The sequence below is a fragment of the Alexandromys fortis genome, unplaced genomic scaffold (genome assembly GCF_014885135.2).
Source record: "Alexandromys fortis isolate MF-2015 unplaced genomic scaffold, M_Fortis_MF-2015_v1.1 scaffold_8_1_9099942, whole genome shotgun sequence".
Lineage (NCBI taxonomy): Eukaryota > Metazoa > Chordata > Mammalia > Rodentia > Cricetidae > Alexandromys > Alexandromys fortis.
In genome coordinates this window covers 6,960,734-6,981,844 of record NW_026067898.1, presented here as the reverse complement: position 1 = coordinate 6,981,844, position 21,111 = coordinate 6,960,734, and the positions used below count along the sequence as shown (strand labels likewise).

At 43.7% G+C, this 21,111-nt stretch overlaps 1 protein-coding gene across 1 annotated transcript in view; it reads right to left on the bottom strand.

Annotated features, from left to right (window-relative positions):
• Positions 1–21,111, bottom strand: part of Pde11a (phosphodiesterase 11A) — a 254,575-nt gene that overhangs the window by 194,380 nt on the left and 39,084 nt on the right. The window contains exon 2 of the mRNA XM_050119857.1: positions 18,009–18,167. Within this exon, the coding sequence (XP_049975814.1) occupies positions 18,009–18,167 (159 nt within the window). The remainder of the gene's footprint in view (positions 1–18,008; positions 18,168–21,111) is intronic.

Here is a 21,111-nt window from a genome sequence, read left to right as displayed (position 1 = left end):
GGGGAGAGAAAAGTGAGAAGGGGAGGTTGGGGGGAACTTGGGAAACGGGATGTTTGGGATAAAGGAAGGTCGGATAGGGGAGCAGGGAAGCACACATCTTAATTAAGGGAGCCATCTTAGGGTTGGCAAGAGATTTGTTGCTCCCAGGTGCCCAGGGCGATGTCCCCAGTTAGTTCCTGGGGCAGCTGAGGACAGAGAACCTGAAATGACCCTATCCTATAGCCATACTGATGAATATCTTGCATATCACCATAGAACCTCCGTCTGTTTTTAACCTCCGTTTTCCCAGTCCTCCTTGTCTAGAGGAACCTTTCGTTTCTAAAGTGACTCACTGGACCTTCAGTAGTAGATCGCGGCCACCAGGTGGCCCTGTAATCAACGTGCCGCTGGCATTTATTTTAATCAGCATCCATTCTAAAAGGCTCTCAGAGTAAGTTCCAAGGAAACAGCCAAACTCTGAGCCTAGAAGGCAGGCTGGGAGAAGGAAGGTACATGTACAGGACGGAGAGCAGCTTTGATAGCACTGTCAAAAGTGCACTCCCGACCGTTACCCAAACACAGACGCTCTTTGAAGGAGCTCTGAGCTTTTACTATAATGAAGCAATTAACTCAAAAGTGACACCTACATTCCTGAGTGTTTTGTTACTCGATGAACTCAAGGAGACTTTTTCATATGCTCCGGGTTTGTTAAAGTTTTATATTTAAATACACAACACCATTTAATTCGATACTTGTGCCATAAGAAACAGAAAACTAAGGTTTAGGGCTGGCTGGGGAGATGGTTCAGTCCTGGAAGCTTGCCAAAGGGCAGAGACAAGGGAGAGCCCCGTGGCTTGCTGTGTGACCTACCCACGCACACTGTGCACATGTATCCATGCACATTGTTCACAAGCACCCACGCACACTGGCGTACTTCCACGAACACACACCACACAGAGAAAATTAAGAACTATAATTCCCTTGGGATATCCTTGACATCAACATGTCTGTATAATTAGATTGTTTCAGTCGACCAAATAGGGCAACGAACAGAGACAGCCTAGAGAAGTGACCTTCCGATCCAGAATTCTGAAAAGTGGTAAGGGGCTCTTACTAGAAATGCATGGCCAGAACCAACTCCCAAGGGAACATCCACCAAGAAAACAAATTAGCAATCTATCATGTCTTAGGTACACTGTGCTAGTATTTCCTACTCAATTCTCTTCTACTTAGCAGCCATCAATCAATACCAAAATAACTATATAACTATCTCTTGTGGTGTACTTGTTGGAAGGACTGGGAAGAGAAATGATTTATATGAAGATCTGAAATGTACCTATTATTCAAAAAGACCTAGTGTGATTTGAGAGTGCATCAGAGCTATTCTGACTTCAGTCTGGGGCTGAGTGGAAGGGCTAACATGATACATGGCAGAACGATGGCGTTTCCAGCCGCTCCATACATGTCACCACAGGGCAGAAGAAAAGATAGGTGGCCCATGGACTTCAACTTGAGGGTGGATAATGAGTTGGTACAAACCCAGCACCATATTGCTGAAGGTAGGTGTGGGTGAGGTTTGGATTACTCCCCGTCTCTGCAGCAGACACGGTGACCAATAGCAACTGAGCGAAAGAGAGGTTGATTTCAGCTTACACTTCTGGGTCCTAGTCAATCAGTGAGGGAATCAGAACTCCAGGCAGGACACCTGGAGGGGGCAACTAAAGCCGGGGCAGGAGGAATGCAACCTGCTAGCTTGATGAAGTTCACAGTCAGCCAATTCTTTTAAGTCCCTTTCTCTACCTGCCTCGACTTTGTCCCATAACATAAGAGGATTTCTAGTCTTTAATTTGTTAAGGAAAAAAAGTGGCACAAGAACAAAAATAAAAACCATCTATACTAGAGCCCAATCATTTACTAAACGGCAACCCGAAGACGCCGTAGTCTCAGGTTCTAGCAAACTCTCTTAATGACTTCTATTGAACTAACCTGCCCACTTACTGACACCCACAGATTTGTGTTGAGAGGGGACAGAGAGCAAGCAAACACTGCTGCGTCCACCTGCCCCCAGCAGCCAAGTGTGTTCATTGCAAATGTCAGTTTTATTTGTTCCCAAACTTGTCAATTGGGCTTGCCATTGTAATTTCAGATACTGATGTTGTCCTTGCCCCCAGGGGGAGACGAGATTGAAAAATCCAGAGAGTAGAATAAAACCATCATAAAAACGCAAGCCCTGCCAGGCCTGGTAGAGCAGATCTGTGGCTACCTCTTCAGTTCTTGGTTGCTTTCTGGGGACAGCTTTTAGAGGGCTTTCCAAACTTCCTGAGGCAGGAGCGAAGACAAGGAACTCCACGATGTCAGCTGTTCACTCCAGCCTCCTACTCTTCCCCAACCAAGAATTCTCCTAAGCGTTTAATTATCACAGGGCGACTACTAGCCAAAACCTTACAAAACCACGATCCTGGGGCATGTCCTCCGTGAAATGCTTGGTGCTTGGACCACGTGTTTCTTATACGGAAGTGGGAATAACGCACACCAAACTGGGTGGTTATGTACAATAAAGATGATTTAAATGAAGGTGTCTAATGCACTGAGTCACTCCGTCAAAGCTAGTTTCACATCCACGCGGGAGTTGTTCCTTCTCTTCAGAAATGAGCTGTTGCACAAATGGGGAAAGGCCGCTGCTTCTAGATTGATTCTGTTTCGAAATAAATATTTGGTGGGTGACAATTACATCTAAAAGGAGAGCTTCTCTCCTCATATAGAACTCAAGAGGCTGAAGAAATTTTTTTCTGTTGCATTTTCATTTTACCTATTATACTTTTGCTTTTTTAGTCTGTGCCACGGCACGAACAGCGGACACTATTCTATCACTAGATGTTCAATGTCTCCAGAACAGTCCCCGGAGAGGTCTCTATCAAGTGACTGCTTTCTTCTCCATTGCTACAGTCCAGCCGTTCTCCAGGGCTGTAGTTCATCCGTTACAAGATGAGTTAAATGGTATAAACTGACAACATAACTGGACCACCCCATGGGAAGGTTTTATTGTAGCTATGAACTACGTGGACCGTCTTCTCGATCACATACTCTCAAGACGGCGATCATTTGCCTACGGGAGCCCAAAGTGATGGAATCGGCCAACTGCAGACAGAAACCTCTGGAACAACGAGTCAGGGCAGACCTTTCCTCCTGGAAGACGCTCGCGGGCATTTTGTCACGGTCACAAAAGCAGACATAACTGTCCACTTTGAATGTTGGGAGGACACAGTGTTCTCATGGAACCTGAAATCCGATTGTGCACGCACAGACATCACTGAACAAATGCATCTTGTGTGTGTGTGTGAGAGAGAGAGAGAAAGAGAGAGAGAGAGAGAGAGAGAGAGAGAGAGAGAGAGAGAGAGAGAGAGAGTGTGTGTGTGTGATGGGGGTAGGGGAGATGATGCCCAGAAAATATTACGTTAGGTCTTAGATCTTCAAAGTAAACATCTTACTTTCTAAGGTACCAGGTATTGAATTACAGTAATTTTAGCAAAACAAATGTTACTTAAGGCTTAAATAGTCTTGTTCTAGCCCAGGTGGGAAAGTTACAGACCACCGTGCATATAAGGCCAAATTAGAGTCCTTTATTAGCTGGGGACTGAGAGCAAGCTCTTGCCCCAAAGAACTGTCAGCACCAAAGCTCCAGGATACCGTGTTTATAAAGTCAAAAGTCAAAATGGCATCTTGTCGGGTGTAGGTTGGGAGAATAAATGGCTGGTAACATTTGTTTGCCTGTGCAGTCAGCAAATACTTTGGTTATTCATCAGGGCCATGGTCACAGTCACTGAAATGTCCCAATGTGTTGCCAGCAGATGTGACTGCTCTGGGAGATGGAGACTGAAAAGCACCTGGGGAGACAGCATGAAATCCAGGGAAGATGGGGACCAGGCGGTGTTAACTCAGTCACTCCAATTCTAAGATGCTATAAACAGAATCGACCCACCCACTGTAAGACTGTTTCTGGCTCCTGCAGGCTTAGGCTGCACTGGTGTGTGCCCCGTATTGTCGCTCTGCACCGCGTGCCTGGGGCGGGGGGCCTGTGCTTGATCCAAAGCACTGCAATCACAAGCTCCAGGTTCCTGACTATTATGCTTTTTGCTTACACAGATTGTTTCCAAGCTATTGACCCTGCCAAAGGCTCTGGTTGATCTAACCTATTTACATACAAAGCCCATTGTTTCTTCACTCCCCTAGGTGCTGGCTTTCTCCATGAATCAATACTGAAGTAAGGCCATGATGAAGACCACAGTGAGCTGTCATGGCAAGTCATGGCTCCAGTCAGTATTTGAGAAGTGTGCTGCTAGGCCTTTTGTTTTGTTGTATCGAGATGGCACAAGCTGGAGCCATTTGGGAAGAGAGGACCTCGGCTGAGAAAAAGCCTTTGTCAGATTGGTCTGTGTGCAAGTCTGTAGAGGAATTTCTTGATTGGCAATTGATTGAGGGGGGGCCAGCCCACTGTGAATAGTACCTTGCCTCGGCTGGTGGTCCTGGGGAGACACAAGAAAATGAACTGAGCAAGCCATGGAGAGCAAACCAGTAAGCCACATTCCTCTGAGGCCTCTGCTTCCATTCCTGCCTCCAAGTTCCTGCTTAAGTTCCTGCCTTGACTTCCCCCGTGATGGACTTTCCTGAGATCTTCCTTGAAACTCACCAGAGTTCCCAGCAGCCCCAAGTCTCATAAATTATTTTCATAAAACTGCATCACTCTGACTCGGAAAGTCTGTGATTTCTCAGAGAAGAAAGCGCAAGGGGATTGCCTACTAGCTTCATCTAAAGCCCAACATATATTCTACTTTTGGTGACTGGAGTCTGCTTGGGTTGTTTTCCACTGCATTCTTCTCAAAGGGGCCCAACATTCATTCTCTATTCTAGAACAACTGATAACCTTAGTGCGTCTATTACATCAGAAAACACATAAATACAACAGCACGAGCAATGTGGTCCTGCTTCAGGAGAGATAAGCAATTCACTGGAGATGGGGAACGCTGTTTCCTGAGGCAGTTTCAGTTCTTGATGTGGTTATGAAGAAAAGCTATTAGTGGTCGTGCGGAATGAATGAAGTCCAGAGTCCCCGGCCCAGGGCTAAATCTTCCTTGTCATATTCAGAGGAGAGCGACAAACAACCAAGGAAATGAAAGCTCATTTCCCCCAGAAGACGGACGTATTTGCCTGTGAATTCCTTTATGTACAAACTAGGGATTTTTGCCGTTTGTGCAGTGGGGATCTACTAACTGATCTGCTGGGACCCAGCATGGGTAGTTATTGCATTGGCAAGGTTCTTCATTGTAGTTAATAAACTCTCCTCCCCCACTTCCAGGAAGAATAGTGTTTCTGATTGACAGGGGGATACTGTGCCGACTCCCTGAGAAGGGCTGTTTGTTGGTACTGTGTGTTCTCAGAAAGTCACTGCCCCTCACCAGAATTGCCCTCCACCTGAGGGACAGGAGCACTTTTCAACACTGCTGTCCCCATTCCTGCCAGAAAGACAGGGTGGATCTGTGAGACCCAGTCTGAGTGGAGCCAAGCCTTACTGGCACATCCTATCACTGGGGTAGGGGCTGTGGACACATGATCTGGATATGAACTTTAGTTTGTGTCTGAGTTCCTCCACCAGATCCCTTTAAGTAGCATGATGGAGGGAGGGAACAGGAAAGAGATCCAACTGCGTGAATCTTTATCAAATCTAAAAACACACCACCCCATGGTTTTAGCATTATAAAAACCTTGTCAACCTCAAGCCTCATCAAAGCCATAGTGACAGTGGTGCAAAGGCTCATCACGTGACTCGCAGGAAGATGCCCTTCTCAGAAAGAAACATGAATCATTTCAATCAGATCACCGCTTTGTCAATTAGAACGTACTTGTGTCTTGGATTTTTCAGCCGTCTCAGACTCTGTGATTTTTCCTTTGAGGCCAGAATAGCACATTCATCTATTTTTGCCTTTTAAATAGGAATAATAAGTTGAATTTTTACTTTAAAAATGCAGAGCAGTAGGGTTAAGGATGTATTCAGTGGTAGATAATCTCTTTAGGACATGAAATGTCTGGTGTTCAATCCTCAGGACCACGGAAGAGAGAGGGAGTGGAGGAGAGAGAGGGGGAGCACCAGGAGACAAAATACATGTCCTTCAAAGCTATGCCCCATGCCCTACTTTCTCCAGCTAGAAAGGAAGGAAAAACAGCCTTCAGAGCTACCCATTCCCGATGAGGACAGTTGTAGTGTGGAGGCTGCTTGTTTGTTTCCCAGCCGCTTGACAGCTCTGACCCGAAATAATCACACAGAAACCTTATTATTTAAATTCCTGCTTGGCCCATTAGCTCTAGGTTTGTTTTTCTTTTTATTTTTTTTTATTTTCGAGACAGGGTTTCTCCGAGGCTTTGGTTCCTGTCCTGGAACTAGCTCTTCTAGACCAGGCTGGCCTCGAACTCCCAGAGATCCGCCTGCCTCTGCCTCCCGAGTGCTGGGATTAAAGGCGTGCACCACCACCGCCCCAGCGTAGCTCTAGTTTTTTTATTGGCTAACTCTTACTTCTTAATTTAACCCATCTCCATTATCTGTACATCACCATGAGGTCGTGGCCTACCAGCAAAGTTATGGTGTGTCTGTCTCTGGCTGCAACTCCGGCTCCATGGCTTCTTCCTGACTCCGCCTCCTTTCTCCCAGCATTCAGTTAGTCGTCCAACCCCCCCTCATCTCTTTCCCCCCAGCTCTGTTCTACCCTATCAGGACAAGCCAGTTGTTTTATTAACCAATGGTTTTCACAGCACACAGAGGGGAATCCCACATCAGATAGTTTGAGACGTTCTACACAGGCTGTGCAGATGCACATAGGGAATTCATATAAAGTCCATGAACGTCTGGCAGGCTTCCTGGCTGCTCAGGAGAGGGCTTTACAGACTTACATAGGGACAGGAAGTCTTTTCTTATATTTATTTGTGAAATACTTCAGTAAAGCAGAATAATTTTTGGAGGAATAAAATAAATATATGATCATCATGTCGTTTGCAAAACTAATTGCACAGTTGGTGAAAATTATCCTAATAAACCGATGGTTTCTGATCATTTTCAAGCCTAGAGCGTTGCTTATTCCTCCACTCCGCTCTGTGAAGAAGCAAGAGGAGCTCAGGGGAAGCCCCTCCTATATTCCTCTCCCCTAAGTGGTGCCAGAGCTGTCCTTCTGAGAGTGTTAGCCGGGGTTTCCCAAATCCTTAAGCACACTGGCGCCTACAAAGCTTCTGCCTCCAAGTTGGAAGTGGATCTCTGGAGAACTGTCATGTATTCAATTCATGAGACCTAAGAATAGAGGGGGGCTAGGAAGACAGTTTCGTGGTTAGAAGTGCTTACTGCTCTTCCAGGGGACCTGAGTCTGGGTCCCTGCACTCATACGAGGTGACTTGCATCCATCTGTAGCTCCAGCTCAGGGGTATCTGATGCTCTCTTCTGGTAGGAGAGACAGAATCCTCTCATCCACAAGAAAACCGGAGAGCTGCCTTCCTCATGTGAATACTGAAGATGATGTAAATTAAGTTAGGCATGAAGTTTCCCCAAACGCAAACCCAGATGTTCTCAGAGAGTTGCGTAGCCAGCTGTATCCCCAGCATGCCATCATCTGTCACCTCCACTATCGCCTGCCCGGCTGGTCTTGTCAGCAGAACAAGCTCCCTGCCTTTGGCATCAGGTCCAGCTTCTCATAAACACTGAACATCACTGAGACAATGGGGTCAGAGAGTCTTTTCCCAAAGAGTTTTTACTCAGAATAATCTTCCTTTTGGGGGTGGTTGGACCCTGATGTTTCTAGCACTGATGGAATACATTTTTACATGCTGGTCTTGATGGAGTTTCAAGCAGGGTGACTTCCACTCTGTGCACGATCAGGAAGATTAACCCTTCCTTCACCCAGTATTCTGTGTGAGATCTGCTCTCAGCAGCAGTTTGAAGACGAGAGAATGAGGAAGGAAGAAGCATTTGTGTTCTACTTAAGACATCTGTGTTGTAGACCGAAAGTTTGTCATCTGTTGTTTTCAGACAGGTGGCTCTTCAAAGATCCAAACTGTGAAAGCGAGCATGGCAGTGTGCCACAGCACCAGCGCCAAAGCTTCGTGCCATGGCATTCTAGATCTGGAGGAGAAATATTGGCCAGAAAAAAGTACTAGACTCCCACCATGTGTTCTAGAACGTTCCGGTGACATCATGCCAAATGCTAAGTGAGGGGGGAACCTATGTGTAGGTTCACTCACTCATGCTTACGTGGAGGTCAGAAGTCTACAACAAATATCTTCCTCTTTACTCTCCACTTAACGCTTTGTGAAAGTGCTTCTCACAGAACCTTGAACTTGCCATTTTACTGGCCAATGAGGCCCCAGGATCTGCTTGTATCCCAAACCCTAGTCCTGGAACTCAACTCATATGTTATGCCAAGTCTTTACCTGAGGGCTGGGGATCCAAACTCAGGTCCTTGGGTTTGCAATGTGCAAGCCCTTTATACACTGATTCATTTCCCCAGCTTTGCTAATGAAGAGTTGGTATAGATTTAGAATCAACTTCTGAAAATAAGCAACGGACATTTGTGGGATCGTCTGAGGACTGGGCTGTCTGCCCTTGAGGTTATGGAGAATAACTGCAGGTTTTATCTGGACCCCTCATTCTGTTTTAGAATTAGGAAGTGGAACAGAAAACCTAAAGCAAAAGTCTGCTGTACTCTACCAGGACCCCTGAAGAATAATGGCAAATCCAACTCAGTATAAAAATCTTCGCAAACCTGCTGTTGAGGTGGATAAAGAGAGCAAGAGGAAGAGGAAAGAGAGGAAGAGAGTCTTTGAAGACCAAATAACTCAAGTAATAAAGCCCCAGCCTTGGAGTTAGATCTTACAGGATGCTGCACTATCGACGGCTGGGCGACATCCCGAACAAGAAGGTACTGAGTTCCTGTAGTTACTTTCTGCATCGTCTAGACGAAGTCCTTCCAAAACACCACATATGCCCTACAGATGAAGGAAGTCAAGGTCCAGCCAACCGACGGTGTCCACTCTTCCTCACGGGGCCTCGTTTCAGACTCTCTCTGGTGGGAAGGCTTCATTACTGCCTTCCAGTTTTATGTGCGCCCCCTTTCAAGAACTGTGTGCAATAGACCTTCAAAGTGTCTCTGGGCAGCTCTAACTTACATAACCTCATTTTTTCAAAGCTGTTCATTACTTCCGCCCTCTCTTCACATTTCCCCACTCCTGTGTGGGCCTCCCCTAGGGGACCTCGCTGCATGCTTTGGTAGCATGGGGTCCTCCTTTCTTAATGGAGTGTGCCCAATTTGAGGAGAGAAAAAAAATGCTCCTTTGTTGATTGACAAGCAGATGAGACTCTGCCCATAAAGTAGCCTACAAATGATCTAGCCAGGATATTACCCAAGGCAGATCAGGGAGACATAAAAAGAAATAATTGGAAATGTTTAAAAAAAAAAAAGCAATGGCTTCATTTCTACCTCAAATACCAAAAAGAAGGAAAGGAAAAAGCAATCCAAGTATGTATTTTAAATGAATAGATTATTAGAAATAGAAATTACAACTATGTCAGCCATACATTTAGCTCATATTCCATCTTAAATTCTCCAATAAGAAATATAATGTGGTCTCATTTAAATAGTGCACTCCATAGTTTAACTAAACATGGGGTGGGGGAACCCCTAATTGGCTGCAGGATGATAAACACCTCATTCCACTGATGCAAATTCTGATTTTTAAGTAGAGTTTTTCGGTTTTGGGAGTTTTTTTTTTTGTTGTTGTTGTTGTTTTGTTTTGTTTTACAAAGGAAAGCTAGAGAGAGGTTGGAAGGGAAAAAACATACAATAGAAAATGTTTTGACATTGGAAACAAGAAGTTAGAATAAAATGAGTTACCTACCTCAAGGTTATATATACGTGAAGTCATTATGTGTTAATGAGTCCCAACTCCAGTCTGATGCGTGTGTGTGTGTGTGTGTGTAGGGAAGTATTAGCGTGGATGTGTGCAGGTGCAGGTATGTGTGTGGGGGTCAGGTCTCTGACTGAACCGAGAATGCATCAGTTTGACCTGGCAGACTGACCTGTCTCCACACCCCTCCATCTCCAGCACTGCCTTTAGGTGCGGTACAGGAATCCTAATTCAGGCTCTCGTTATATGCAGCTATAGGCTTTACAAATTAATGCAATTTTCTGAAGATAGTAAAGATGAAACTTAAAGACAAAAAGTAAGTGTTTCCACACTAAGCACATGAGAAGTTGTTCCGCACCGTCAACCATCTAGGTAAGATAAAACCCCTCTGAAATGCTCCTGCCTACCCACCGGGGCGTCTGCAATAGAGACAACCAGGAGGACCAGAATCAACACACAGTGCTGTGAACGTGGAAAATGTGTGGCTCCTTTGCAGGAACAACTCAGTAGTTTCTCAAACCACTAAACAGGATTTTAGCACAAAACCCAGCAATTCCAAGTCTAGAAATATATGGAAGAGAAATAAAATCACCTTCAGAAAAAAAATTGTATGTTTATTATAGCGTAATTCATAATAATAAAAAAGAAAGTAATCTAAATGTTCACTAACTGATGAAAGAGCAAATAAATGTACTTACTGTATCCACATAATGAAATATGATCAGCGATAGAAAGAAATAAAGCACTAATATATACTACATCACGGGTGGCTCTCAAAACATCGTGTAAGTAAAAGAAATGAGCTGCCAAGGATTCTATATTCTGCGGTGCTGTTTGTAGGAGCTGCCCCAAATATGCAAATCCATAGAGAGAGAAGGACAATGATTGGATATAGTACTAGGAAGCCTGGGAGAAAGTGGGAAGTGATGCTAATTGGCTGAGTGTATGGGGGGGGGTGAAATGCCTTGAAAATGTGTGTTAATAGTTACAAACCTATTAAGTTGAAGGTGGATGAGTTATGTGGTATGTGCATTATATCTCAATAAAGCTATTTTAAAATTAATTTCAAAGTTCTTGGCCCAGTAATCCTCACAGTTACTTTGAACCACATTGAACTGCAGGAGTTGGTTCATTTCTGATCTATGTCACAGCACTTCAATAGCACAATAGCACAATATTCTAAGGCAAGGCCCAAGATTGATTATTTATTAAGAGGTTAATAGTAATTTTATAATAATATGATTTTTGAAAACAACCTAAATGCTAAGAAACAAAATGATTAAACCAACTTATATAATTACACAGTAGAAAAATGATGAAACCATTTGAATCAAACATTTAAGGAATTACTTATTATATTATTTTTAAAAAGTATTCTATATATTACAAACTACAAATTCAGAACATTTTTACAGGTAGTAATAAATAAAGACAGGGAAATTCATCAAGAACAAAAACAATAGATTTTTCTGAAAGAGGTTTATGGGTGATATAAATTTTGCTTTTTTATACTTTTCAAACTTTCTACAATAGAGTTATATTATTTTCATACTTAGAAAATGACCTTGTCATAAAAGGAACACATTGAAAAAACATGCAATCTGAAGACAGTTAAATGTATTTGATGTCTGCTACATTCTACTTGTAGTAAAAAATAATTTGAGTTTTTCAAAATTTATTACAGGCCAGGCTGTTATTACATAGATAGTTCTTGTCTCCAGGGGGAAAAGAGGAGGAAATGGAAGAAGAGGAGCACCAGCAGAAGTTCAAGAATTTCAGCATTCTAAGACCAAAAGAAGCCACCTTGTGTTTATCCAGACGTTAGCACTCAGCTACTCATTCCATGACAGTTGTCTGCCTCCATTTGAGATCTCCAGGAAATAAGAATCCGCAGCACCTGCTCTGGTTCCTTAACAACAACTCTTCCTGCCAACAAAGCTCTTATTTATTTCTAACCTGCCATTGTAGAACATTCTTTCTTGTCTAAATCATGCTCAAGTCTGGAACCATGTTTGTAAGGTAGTTATCCAATGTTTTGTGCTCTTAGACATGGTTTGACTATTTCACGTCCTGATAGCCATTAAGAGCTGTGGATGTAATAGTCCTGTAGTATTAGCCGGCCTAACTCTGCCAGATCTGCCATAACCTTGCCTATTTAGCTCTGTCAGGTTACAATCAACCAGACTGTCCATTCCCTCCACCTGAGTGAACGTAACAATTACTGTGGCTAGAACTTGCTACTCATAAGAAAACATTATGAGAATGCTTAGGAGGGGCACAGCCATCAAGCAAGCTTAGATGCTGGAGAGACTGCTTGCTCAGCCATCAAGCAAGCCTGGGAGGCTGGGGAGACTGCTCAGTGGTTAGAAACACTTAGTATATTGGGATTGGACTTTGGTTCCTAGCACCCACATTGGGAAGCTCACAACTACCCAAACTCCAGTTCCAGGAGCTCCAATGCCATTTTCTAGCCTCTAAGGACACACACCCCCTCACACAAATATAAACAGACAGACACAAACCATGCACAAAAATAAAAATAAAATAAAGCATAAAAAAATAAAGCAAGTTTGGTATATAAGGTTGCCTAGAGAGACACACTTTAAGTGGGCTCAAGGAATAAAAAGAAAAGGAAGCAGGTTGAGTTGAAACCAGTAGTAATCTATGACAGTTTTCTAAGTTTTACTTACTGCCATTATGTGTATATGGTTGTGGGTGTGTGAAGCCACAAAACAATCCCACACCAGTTAAGAATTATGGATAATAAAAAGGGTTATTTATTTAAGGGGAAAAACTTACAGATCACCATCCCATTCAACAGTCCTCTCGTAGCAAACAGGAAACAGAGAGTCTAGCAGCCAGAACGGGGGCCGGAAGCAAGAGAGCTAACGCACAGTTCCTGCTGCTTTTAAAGTATAAGAGACCATGCCCCAGTGGGCTGGTATCTTAAAGGCTATTGGCCGAAGGAGCAGAGTGTGCTCCCGAAGCAGGTGTGTGTTTGCAGAGGTCAGAACTTGACATATCTGGTTTTCCCCTTCCATCTTTACGTAGATTCCATGGACTACAGCCATCCCCACATTAGCCATCGGAGGAAGGCAATATATTCTCCCCAAGTCTGTCAGTCGACCTAGATCTTAAGCCTACACCCTGCAGACACATCCATTTTGTCGAACTGTAATATTGATTTTTAAAATTTTTTGACTAGCTGATCATTTCTATTTTTTAACAAATCGTTAGTCAACATTCAACTGCAATCATTTGGGGATACCTGAGGGGGGGGGGCAGCTAAAATGTAAGGTATTAAGGACCATGACGAACGACAAACCAGAATGCTTTTGTCTAGAGGTCCAATGATGGATTTGACTTGGGGAGGATATGAAAGACAAGTGGAGAAACGGGGTACCCTGTAGTCCACAGGGAGGATACGCCAAGGTGTGGCCTCGGGGACCCAAGGCACTGTAACAAAATGGCAGAGTATTACGGTCTTCACTGGGTGTCAGTCTGGCAGGCACACGCTTGCTTTCTTACCCAGAGGTGGACTCTGCCTAAGGCAGAGGCAGGAGACTACACCAGTATTTCTCCAGCAGGAAGAGAGAACCAAAGTTCATCCTGAGTGCTGACAGGAATGTGTTTGTAAATAACTTCCTTGCAAATCTTGGTTTATTTTGAAACTCTTGGTCAGATGCCGTCCACTGAAGGCATAGGCCGCGGATGAATCGGCCACTCATGCTCTGACCATGACTATCTGGACCCTGGGCAATCACCGTTGAAATGCTTGACTAAATCATGGTTTAAATGGAGATAAAATAGTAACAAGTTATGGGATTTGATCCAAATTTTTCCCTGGGCTAAGATCTTATTGATCAAATACAACTTGAAACCACAAGCCATCTGCCAGGACGTTTGGGCTCTTTTGCTGAACACTAATATTTAATCATAATTTTATAGCAACATGTTCAGAAAGCTTAGCTGGCATGCAGCAAAAACGTGAAAATAAAGGATGAGTATGCAGAGGGCATTTCTTGCAATCAGTTGATGCACCGCTTCTTTAATATTTCAGCATCTTGAAAGCAATGAAATATTAGCAAAAAAAAACCAGTTAATTCTCCTGGTGGAAGTGTTACAGTGTGTCCCTGTAGATCAGCAGTTCTCAACCTGTGGGTCCTAACTTTGGGGGTCGAATGACCCTTCCATGGGGGTCATCTAAGACCATTGGAAAATACGGATATTTACATTACAATTCATAACAGTAGCAAAGTTACAGCTATGAGGAAGCAACAAAAATCATTTTTTTAGTTGGGAATCACCACAATATGAGGAACTGTGTTAAAGGTCACAGCCACCACTGCTGAAGATCAATGGTTTACAAAACTATTAGAAAAGGCCTTTTACATCGCATCTTTTGCAGAAACTACTCAGAAGATGAAGAAGAAATCCATCTATCTTTGTTTCAGTGAGTTGCCTTATGAAAGTGGCTAGTTGTTTGGGAGTTGACTGTAATGGTAGAATTGCATCTTGCAACCATGTCTAAAGATATCAAAATGAAAAGAAACCAATCATATGCTAGCCAACTTCTGTGTTAGTAGCCTGCATGAATTGTGTCTGTCTTTCTGAGACCACCAACCTGTCATCCTTTTGGTATAACGAACTCAACATTCCCCTCGTCAACACAATGATCCTGATATTTCTTGTACCTTAGACAATGCGTAGTTGCTAAATATCATCCTCATGGAGTTTTGAGGTGTAAGGTCAAGGTTTTATGAACTCCTCCCCATTATCTGTCTGTGAATCTCATGCTTATATCTCATAGCAAACTCAAGCTTCTACAGAGACTCGTTAGAGCCCTCCGGGCACCCCCCTCAATGCCAGCTGGCAGGGTAGCACTACCAGTAACAAGTTCTGGAACGTGGCCAGTCTCCAGCAGCTGAGCTGTGTTGGCAGCATCTTAGGTCCAAAGGATGAACATATCAGGCTAGCTGATGCTCTGATTTATGAGCTGAGAGGAGGTAACCACAAGCTAAGAACCCCATATCAACAACCAAAGTAGAACTTCAGGCTACGACTGTTACACATCTGCCATTGGAAAGCGACTGTACCAGACACGTTCTGTTTTATTTGACGTGACAAGACGTAACACCTTTGCTGCCAAAGTGTGCACAGCCTGAAAGGATAGATAAGAGCCTTCACGCAGGGCCAAATCCTAGCTGCCATGCTGGTGACAAATGTCTTAATAGATCACCAAGGTTTGCTTCTATCCGACTCATAACGTTAGTCTGCAAAAATAATGTCTCCCTTTACTCCCTCTGAAGAACAAAGTGATAAGTTAATTGGACACGAAAACTCTAATCTTACCACCTAAATCAGATAGCTCATGCATAGCCCTGGAAAGCAAAAACATTTGCTTAGGACCCATGAACTGAACCAGAAAATTCCAGTCATCCCTTCTACATGGCCTGCCTTTATGTGAACCTTCAGCGTGAATTGCCAAACTAGTAATTTGCCAGTGTGTAGCTGAAATGATGAATACATGCTTATGGGAGATTGGGACTCACACAAAACTCTCTGCAAATTAAATTCTTGCTAATTATCCAAGAGTTTTAAAGAGCATGAGATCATTAAAGCCACTGAAGAGAAAGCTTTAGTACGGGGCTGGATGACCATCTGTCGGGCGACGATCCCTACGCCAGAGGAGGAGCCAATGACCTCTCCAAGTTCTCCCAACAATTATCACATGAACCACACACAGCCACCGAGTCACAGGCATGGCACTCTCAAGAAACAAAATACATTCTTATTTGCTGTGACATTAAGTGCATGAATATCTCTAAATGGATATATTTAATTTTTTGTGTACCTTGAAGTTTTTGCTGTTTTTCATACATTGAAGTGTTTTAAAATTGTGCCATATATAACTTGAAATCTTAAAAAAATGGAATTTTAAGGTAAGGGGACAAAAAATATCATTATGCTAATTGCGCAATAAATTTACTACTATGTGTCTGAATGATGGCAAGGCAGCTGTGGGGTGTCTACTGATGAGGGTCACCCCGAACACTTACTGTCTACGATCTGTTTCACTCCTCATAGCAACCCTGTGAGGAAGGTTGTGAGGCTCAGAAGAACCTGGCAAGGTGTCTAAGCTCCTTCAGCTAAGGAGCAAATGCTTGAGTCTGTCTTGGAGGCATTCTGACTCCAGAGCCTCCTAATCCTACTCACAAGCCTTTCCTTGTTCCCTGTCCCCCCCTCCCCACCCCCGTGGGCAACCCAGAAATTATTATTACTTTCCTTTGCAATTTCACACAGTTTTATAAATGCATACTGATTACTCTCAGTCCTTACTCTCTTTACTGTCCATCCTACCCATCTATTTTCCCCCTACAAATCTCTTTCTCGTGTTTCTGTCTATTTGTTTTGCTTTCTGAGTCACGGAGTTTAGCTGGGGTTATTTGTGTCGCCATGGACTGAGAGTTTGTAGCCCTGTGGATTTAGAGCTCTCTGTTGGAGCCTGCTGGGCTTACCAGTGGATAACAACGGAAAGCAACGGCTTTTCCTCTCTAAGAATCCATCTCGCCAATAGTTCAGCAGTAAGGGGTACACGTTATGAGCACTTCTCTCTCCGTGTTTACAGGGCCAGTCTTGTGCAGGTCAAGTGTCAGTAACTACAGCTGCAGTGGGTTCATTATTACAGTGGCCGGGTCCTGCCTAAAGCACAGCTCTTTCCCCTGTCTTCTTGCTGTTACCTTCTTCCTGCCCCTCTTCCACAAGCTTCCTTGAGCCTTAGAAGGGGTGATGTACAACTTGTTTAGGGCTGAGCCCTCACCGTCACGTTTTCTTGGCGTTGGACAGCCACGGGTCTTTGAAGCCACCACCATTTGTTGAAAACTGGCTTCTAAACACGTTATCTGTTTCTCTTAGTTCTGTCCATTGAAACCTATTCTTGACTCAGAGACGAGATGCCATCTCTTCCGAGAAAGCCCTTTGGTGAGCCTCTCTCATCTACAGCCAGCACGCTCTAGAACATCTTGCTGCCTCTTACCTCGGGTGGCACAAAACACGTGGGATTTACCCACCTACCTCCTGTGATCCCAACCCGTGTGTTTCCCATGCAGAATTGACAGGAAGTCACCTGAGGTTCTGTGAGCTTCTGTACTCTTACAATGACCTGCGTTCTTTCGATCCCACTTAGAAAGGACCTCAGCGAAGGACTCAGTTCATCTAAACCCTTCCCGTTTTCCCTGAATCACATTTCACACTGACCTTCTGCGCCACCGCAGTTGCCTTCGGGGACTATTAACAGCTGGCACTGGCAAATAGGAGATCCTCATCCCGAAGGTAAAATCATGAAGTTTCCAATCAAACAGCAGTATAGCAGTCATCCAACATGACAAACTGATAGGAAGTTTGCTTTGACTCCCACCAGTTTCTATTCAGTAGGAAGGTAAACGTCCCAAAGCCAGAGCCTCCGCTCCCTGAAGAACCCTTCTTGGCAAGGCTTGCAGCAAATCATTAGCAGAGGAACTTAAAGTTCTAGAGGGAAAAGTATGGACTTCTGCCAAAGCCACTTGTTCTTCAGAACCAAAACTGATGCTCCCTCTACTAGTGATTTACAACAACAATTAAATGACCCTCGTTTTATTGAGGTTTTTATGTAAGAAGTAAGAAAAGAGCTTCTCCGTCACAGTTATAAAAACGGTAAGAGAACATGCTGAGTTTTTGAAGCACAGTGATCTTCCCATACTCTCTGCCCTCCCTTGGGTCACGTATGGTCATGGTGCTGTTCACAATTTAAAGGCTGACTTACAAGGCAAATAAAGACCAAGCAATAGCGAGAATACTACTGGAACTTGTAATGAGAAGCAGGCTTTTTTTTTTTTTTTTAAAGAAAAAAAAAGTGGAGCGATTATTTTCAATTATGCTACATTTTCTGAAATGCTAAAAAAGCCTCCCATTACATCTCGTACAGCTCAGGAAAAGCTCTCAGATCTGTGAATAGGCTAATCGAAGACTATTCATGTAATTCCCGTCCTTTCAGGGAGAGCGGCAATCTGTGAGCAGAACAGAAAGGACCAGTCATGCAAGGCGTGAAGTCTTACTTTTTCGTCATCGTCCGTAAACGGAGCACCCTCAGGAATCTTATTTATTGCTTGGGCCACACCAATGATCTCTCCGTCGCTGCTCCGGATTGGCATGCACAGGAGCGATTTTGTCTTGTACCCAGTGAGCTTGTCGATCTCGTCATTGAATCTTCGGTCCTAAAAAGAAGCCAGAGAAGGCGTTCATTGCAAGGGCCAGGAGGTGAGGGACAAAGGGGAAATGTGAGTCCATATGTCACTGGGAAAGGCCCTCCTGCCCCCAGCTTTTATCCTCAATAAATGGATTTGATTTTGTATTTAGAGCACCAAAGGAAAATAGATGATAGATGATCACCATCATTGTGAGCAGCCAGGCTAACGAAAGGAAAAGGGGCCAGTGTTCTGGGGAACTCCATTGTGTTCTACTCAACAAAATAGGTTATTTCATAATGATACCTGGATATAAAATATTATGCAAGAAAGTGATGTAGCAAATACATAAAAATATTGAAATATTTAAGGAAGAATTACTTTATTTTTAATTAGAATTATTATGGAAAAAAATCTATGCACCCATTCTAATATTTCAAAAACAGTTCCAAAAAGGAATGAGGGAGGAGAGACACAGAATGCCAGCTAAAAGATATAGGATAAATAAGTTATGTAATATCCTCTGCCAACTACCAGTAAAACTACTGTCGTGATCAAGGGTCATCAACGACTGCTAAGACCCTTAGGTGAAGGATATTAAACAGGCATTCACATGGTCTTCAAAGGCCACCCTAATGTACTTCCTAATGATAATGCTAATTTATGCTCTGTAATGAAGAGATCTGGCAGATTCCATCTTAGACGAGTAATTAAATTTAGCATGACTGAGTCGAGATATCATCATCGTTTTCTGCCGTGATGCCTTGGGAAGGATGTGTAGCACCAAGGACATAGGCGCTCGAGTCAAATGGATAGGAGGAATTGTATCAACCACTAGGACACGGGCATTGCGGCGCTGCTGGCCTGCGGTGGAGGCTCTGATTGAGCCCCCTTTGCTTCTGTCTTGTGTGCGATTCAACAGAGAGAAGGAGGAAACCCCAGGTCAGATCCACAAGAGAGACGGACCTTTTCGCCTAATATAGAAATTTAACCTTTCAGGCGAAACCCGACAGCAGCTGTGTCTGAGAACTTTTGAGTTAATGGGATCGTCTCCCAGCTTCTCCTGAGAGCCGCAGTGCCGCTAGACATAATGGACACGGGTTTCCCTTTTGTTTACCTTTCTCTTAAGGGGATTTGATTTTATTACTACAATATATGACCAAATGGCTCCTCTGTTTGTCCTGGTAATGAAGGGTAAAGGGAAAGACTGTTAATTCATAAGGAAAACTTTGCAGAGGCTTAGACAGTGTTTAATGTTTGGAGCGTGCGTCCCTACGTCCGGCTATCGCCATGATGGCTGACTGCGTATGCTAAAGAGGCTTTGAATGAGAGCAGCTCCCGCTCACGGCCCTGACTTCTAGATCCCAGGAGGATCCCTATAAAGAGTGAATATAGAGAAGTTCTCTTTAGGGGTAGAGTCCTGCATGAAGGTCTATCACATTATTACAAATTCTTGGGGCCGGAGAGAGGGCTCAGTCATTTAGAGTACTTGTTGCTTTTGCAGAGGACCTGGGTTCAGTTCCCAGCAAACCCCTCCCCACGCACACACACACACATGCTCAGACAAAACACTAACACATGTAAAATAAATAACAAATCTAATTTTGTAAGTATTATAAATTCTGTTTATGTACATTGTGCCTGCAGGTATATGAGGGCATTGGATCCTGGAAAAGGAGTTACAGACAGCTGTTAGCTGCCATGTGGGTGCAAGGAGTTGAACCCGTGTCCTCTGGAAGAGCAGCCAGAGCTCTTAACCACTGACTCATCTACCCAGCTCCCCAAGTATTATAAATTCTAAGCAGGTTTAATCTTCAATTTTTTTACTCCCCTAAATTGAAGGCATGGAAGTCTTAAACATTATTATGTTTCCACTACATAACATATTTTAGAACATCGAAAATGAAATTGTATTGTATGAAGACATATTTAACTAAGTGCTGTGTAATAAAAATGTTATTTAACTCACTTATGTAAAAGGTCTACAAAGCCAAATACAGTATGACGTGAAGATCCCACAAAGATGGATGAACTGTTCTTTAAATGTTTAAATTTACTTTTAAAAATTAAGACCGTTCTTAGAAATCAGGAACCTTTTGGATCTGATACAGAATTGGACTAGCAGCTACCTGGTAGGAAGTCATGAGCTAAAGCCTGGACATGCTCTGGGTTAGGAAAGGCCAAGGGAGTTACAGAAAAGTCAGCAGAGGGGTGAGGACGAGAGAAGGTGGAGCACAGTACTTGAGGGGTTGGCTGAGGAAGGAAGCACAATGGGGAAAAATTGAGCCTCGAGTTTTCATCTGAGAAGTGTGTAAGTAGAAACGTCATTTCCTGGGGTGGGGAGGCTGAGACAGAGGTGCGGTCTATGTGTGAAGTGAACAAAATCAATTTCCTAAGCAAAGTGGGGTGCACTTCTGACCCCTGCCCCAGGGGTTCTCCGCTCCGACGACATATCAGGACATTTTCAAAGTGGCCGGCATCTGCCTTCCAACCCATCCCAAACTGAACCAGTCAACGCTAAACTTTTCATCTTAAAATCTCTGCATGCAAGAATTATCAAAATAATAAATAATAATAAGGAACAAGACCGAAGAATGCATTGATGGGAAATTCTAAAAAAAATGAAGGGGAAAGGGAGGACGGCATGTATTCTGGTGATGTATATCAGCAGGGTGGACTGCCGTGGGCTGGACTCTATCTGGAACAGATCTGGATCGTCTGCCCTGACCTTTGCACCATGATGAAGGCCTGCATCTCTGCAGAAAAGTTTCTTTTCCACCAACCAGTAGGTCTAGGCCAAACTCATCTCCAAAGGAAGCCCCGGGGTGCTTTCTCTCAGATACTGGGAGGAAGGCAGGGATGATCTTCAACTTGAAGACTTTGTATTTTTCTCTCCCTGATGATAAACTAACCTGACCAAGCAACTTAAAGGAAAAGAGAGCCATGCTGGATCCGAGCCACAGAGAGTCCATCT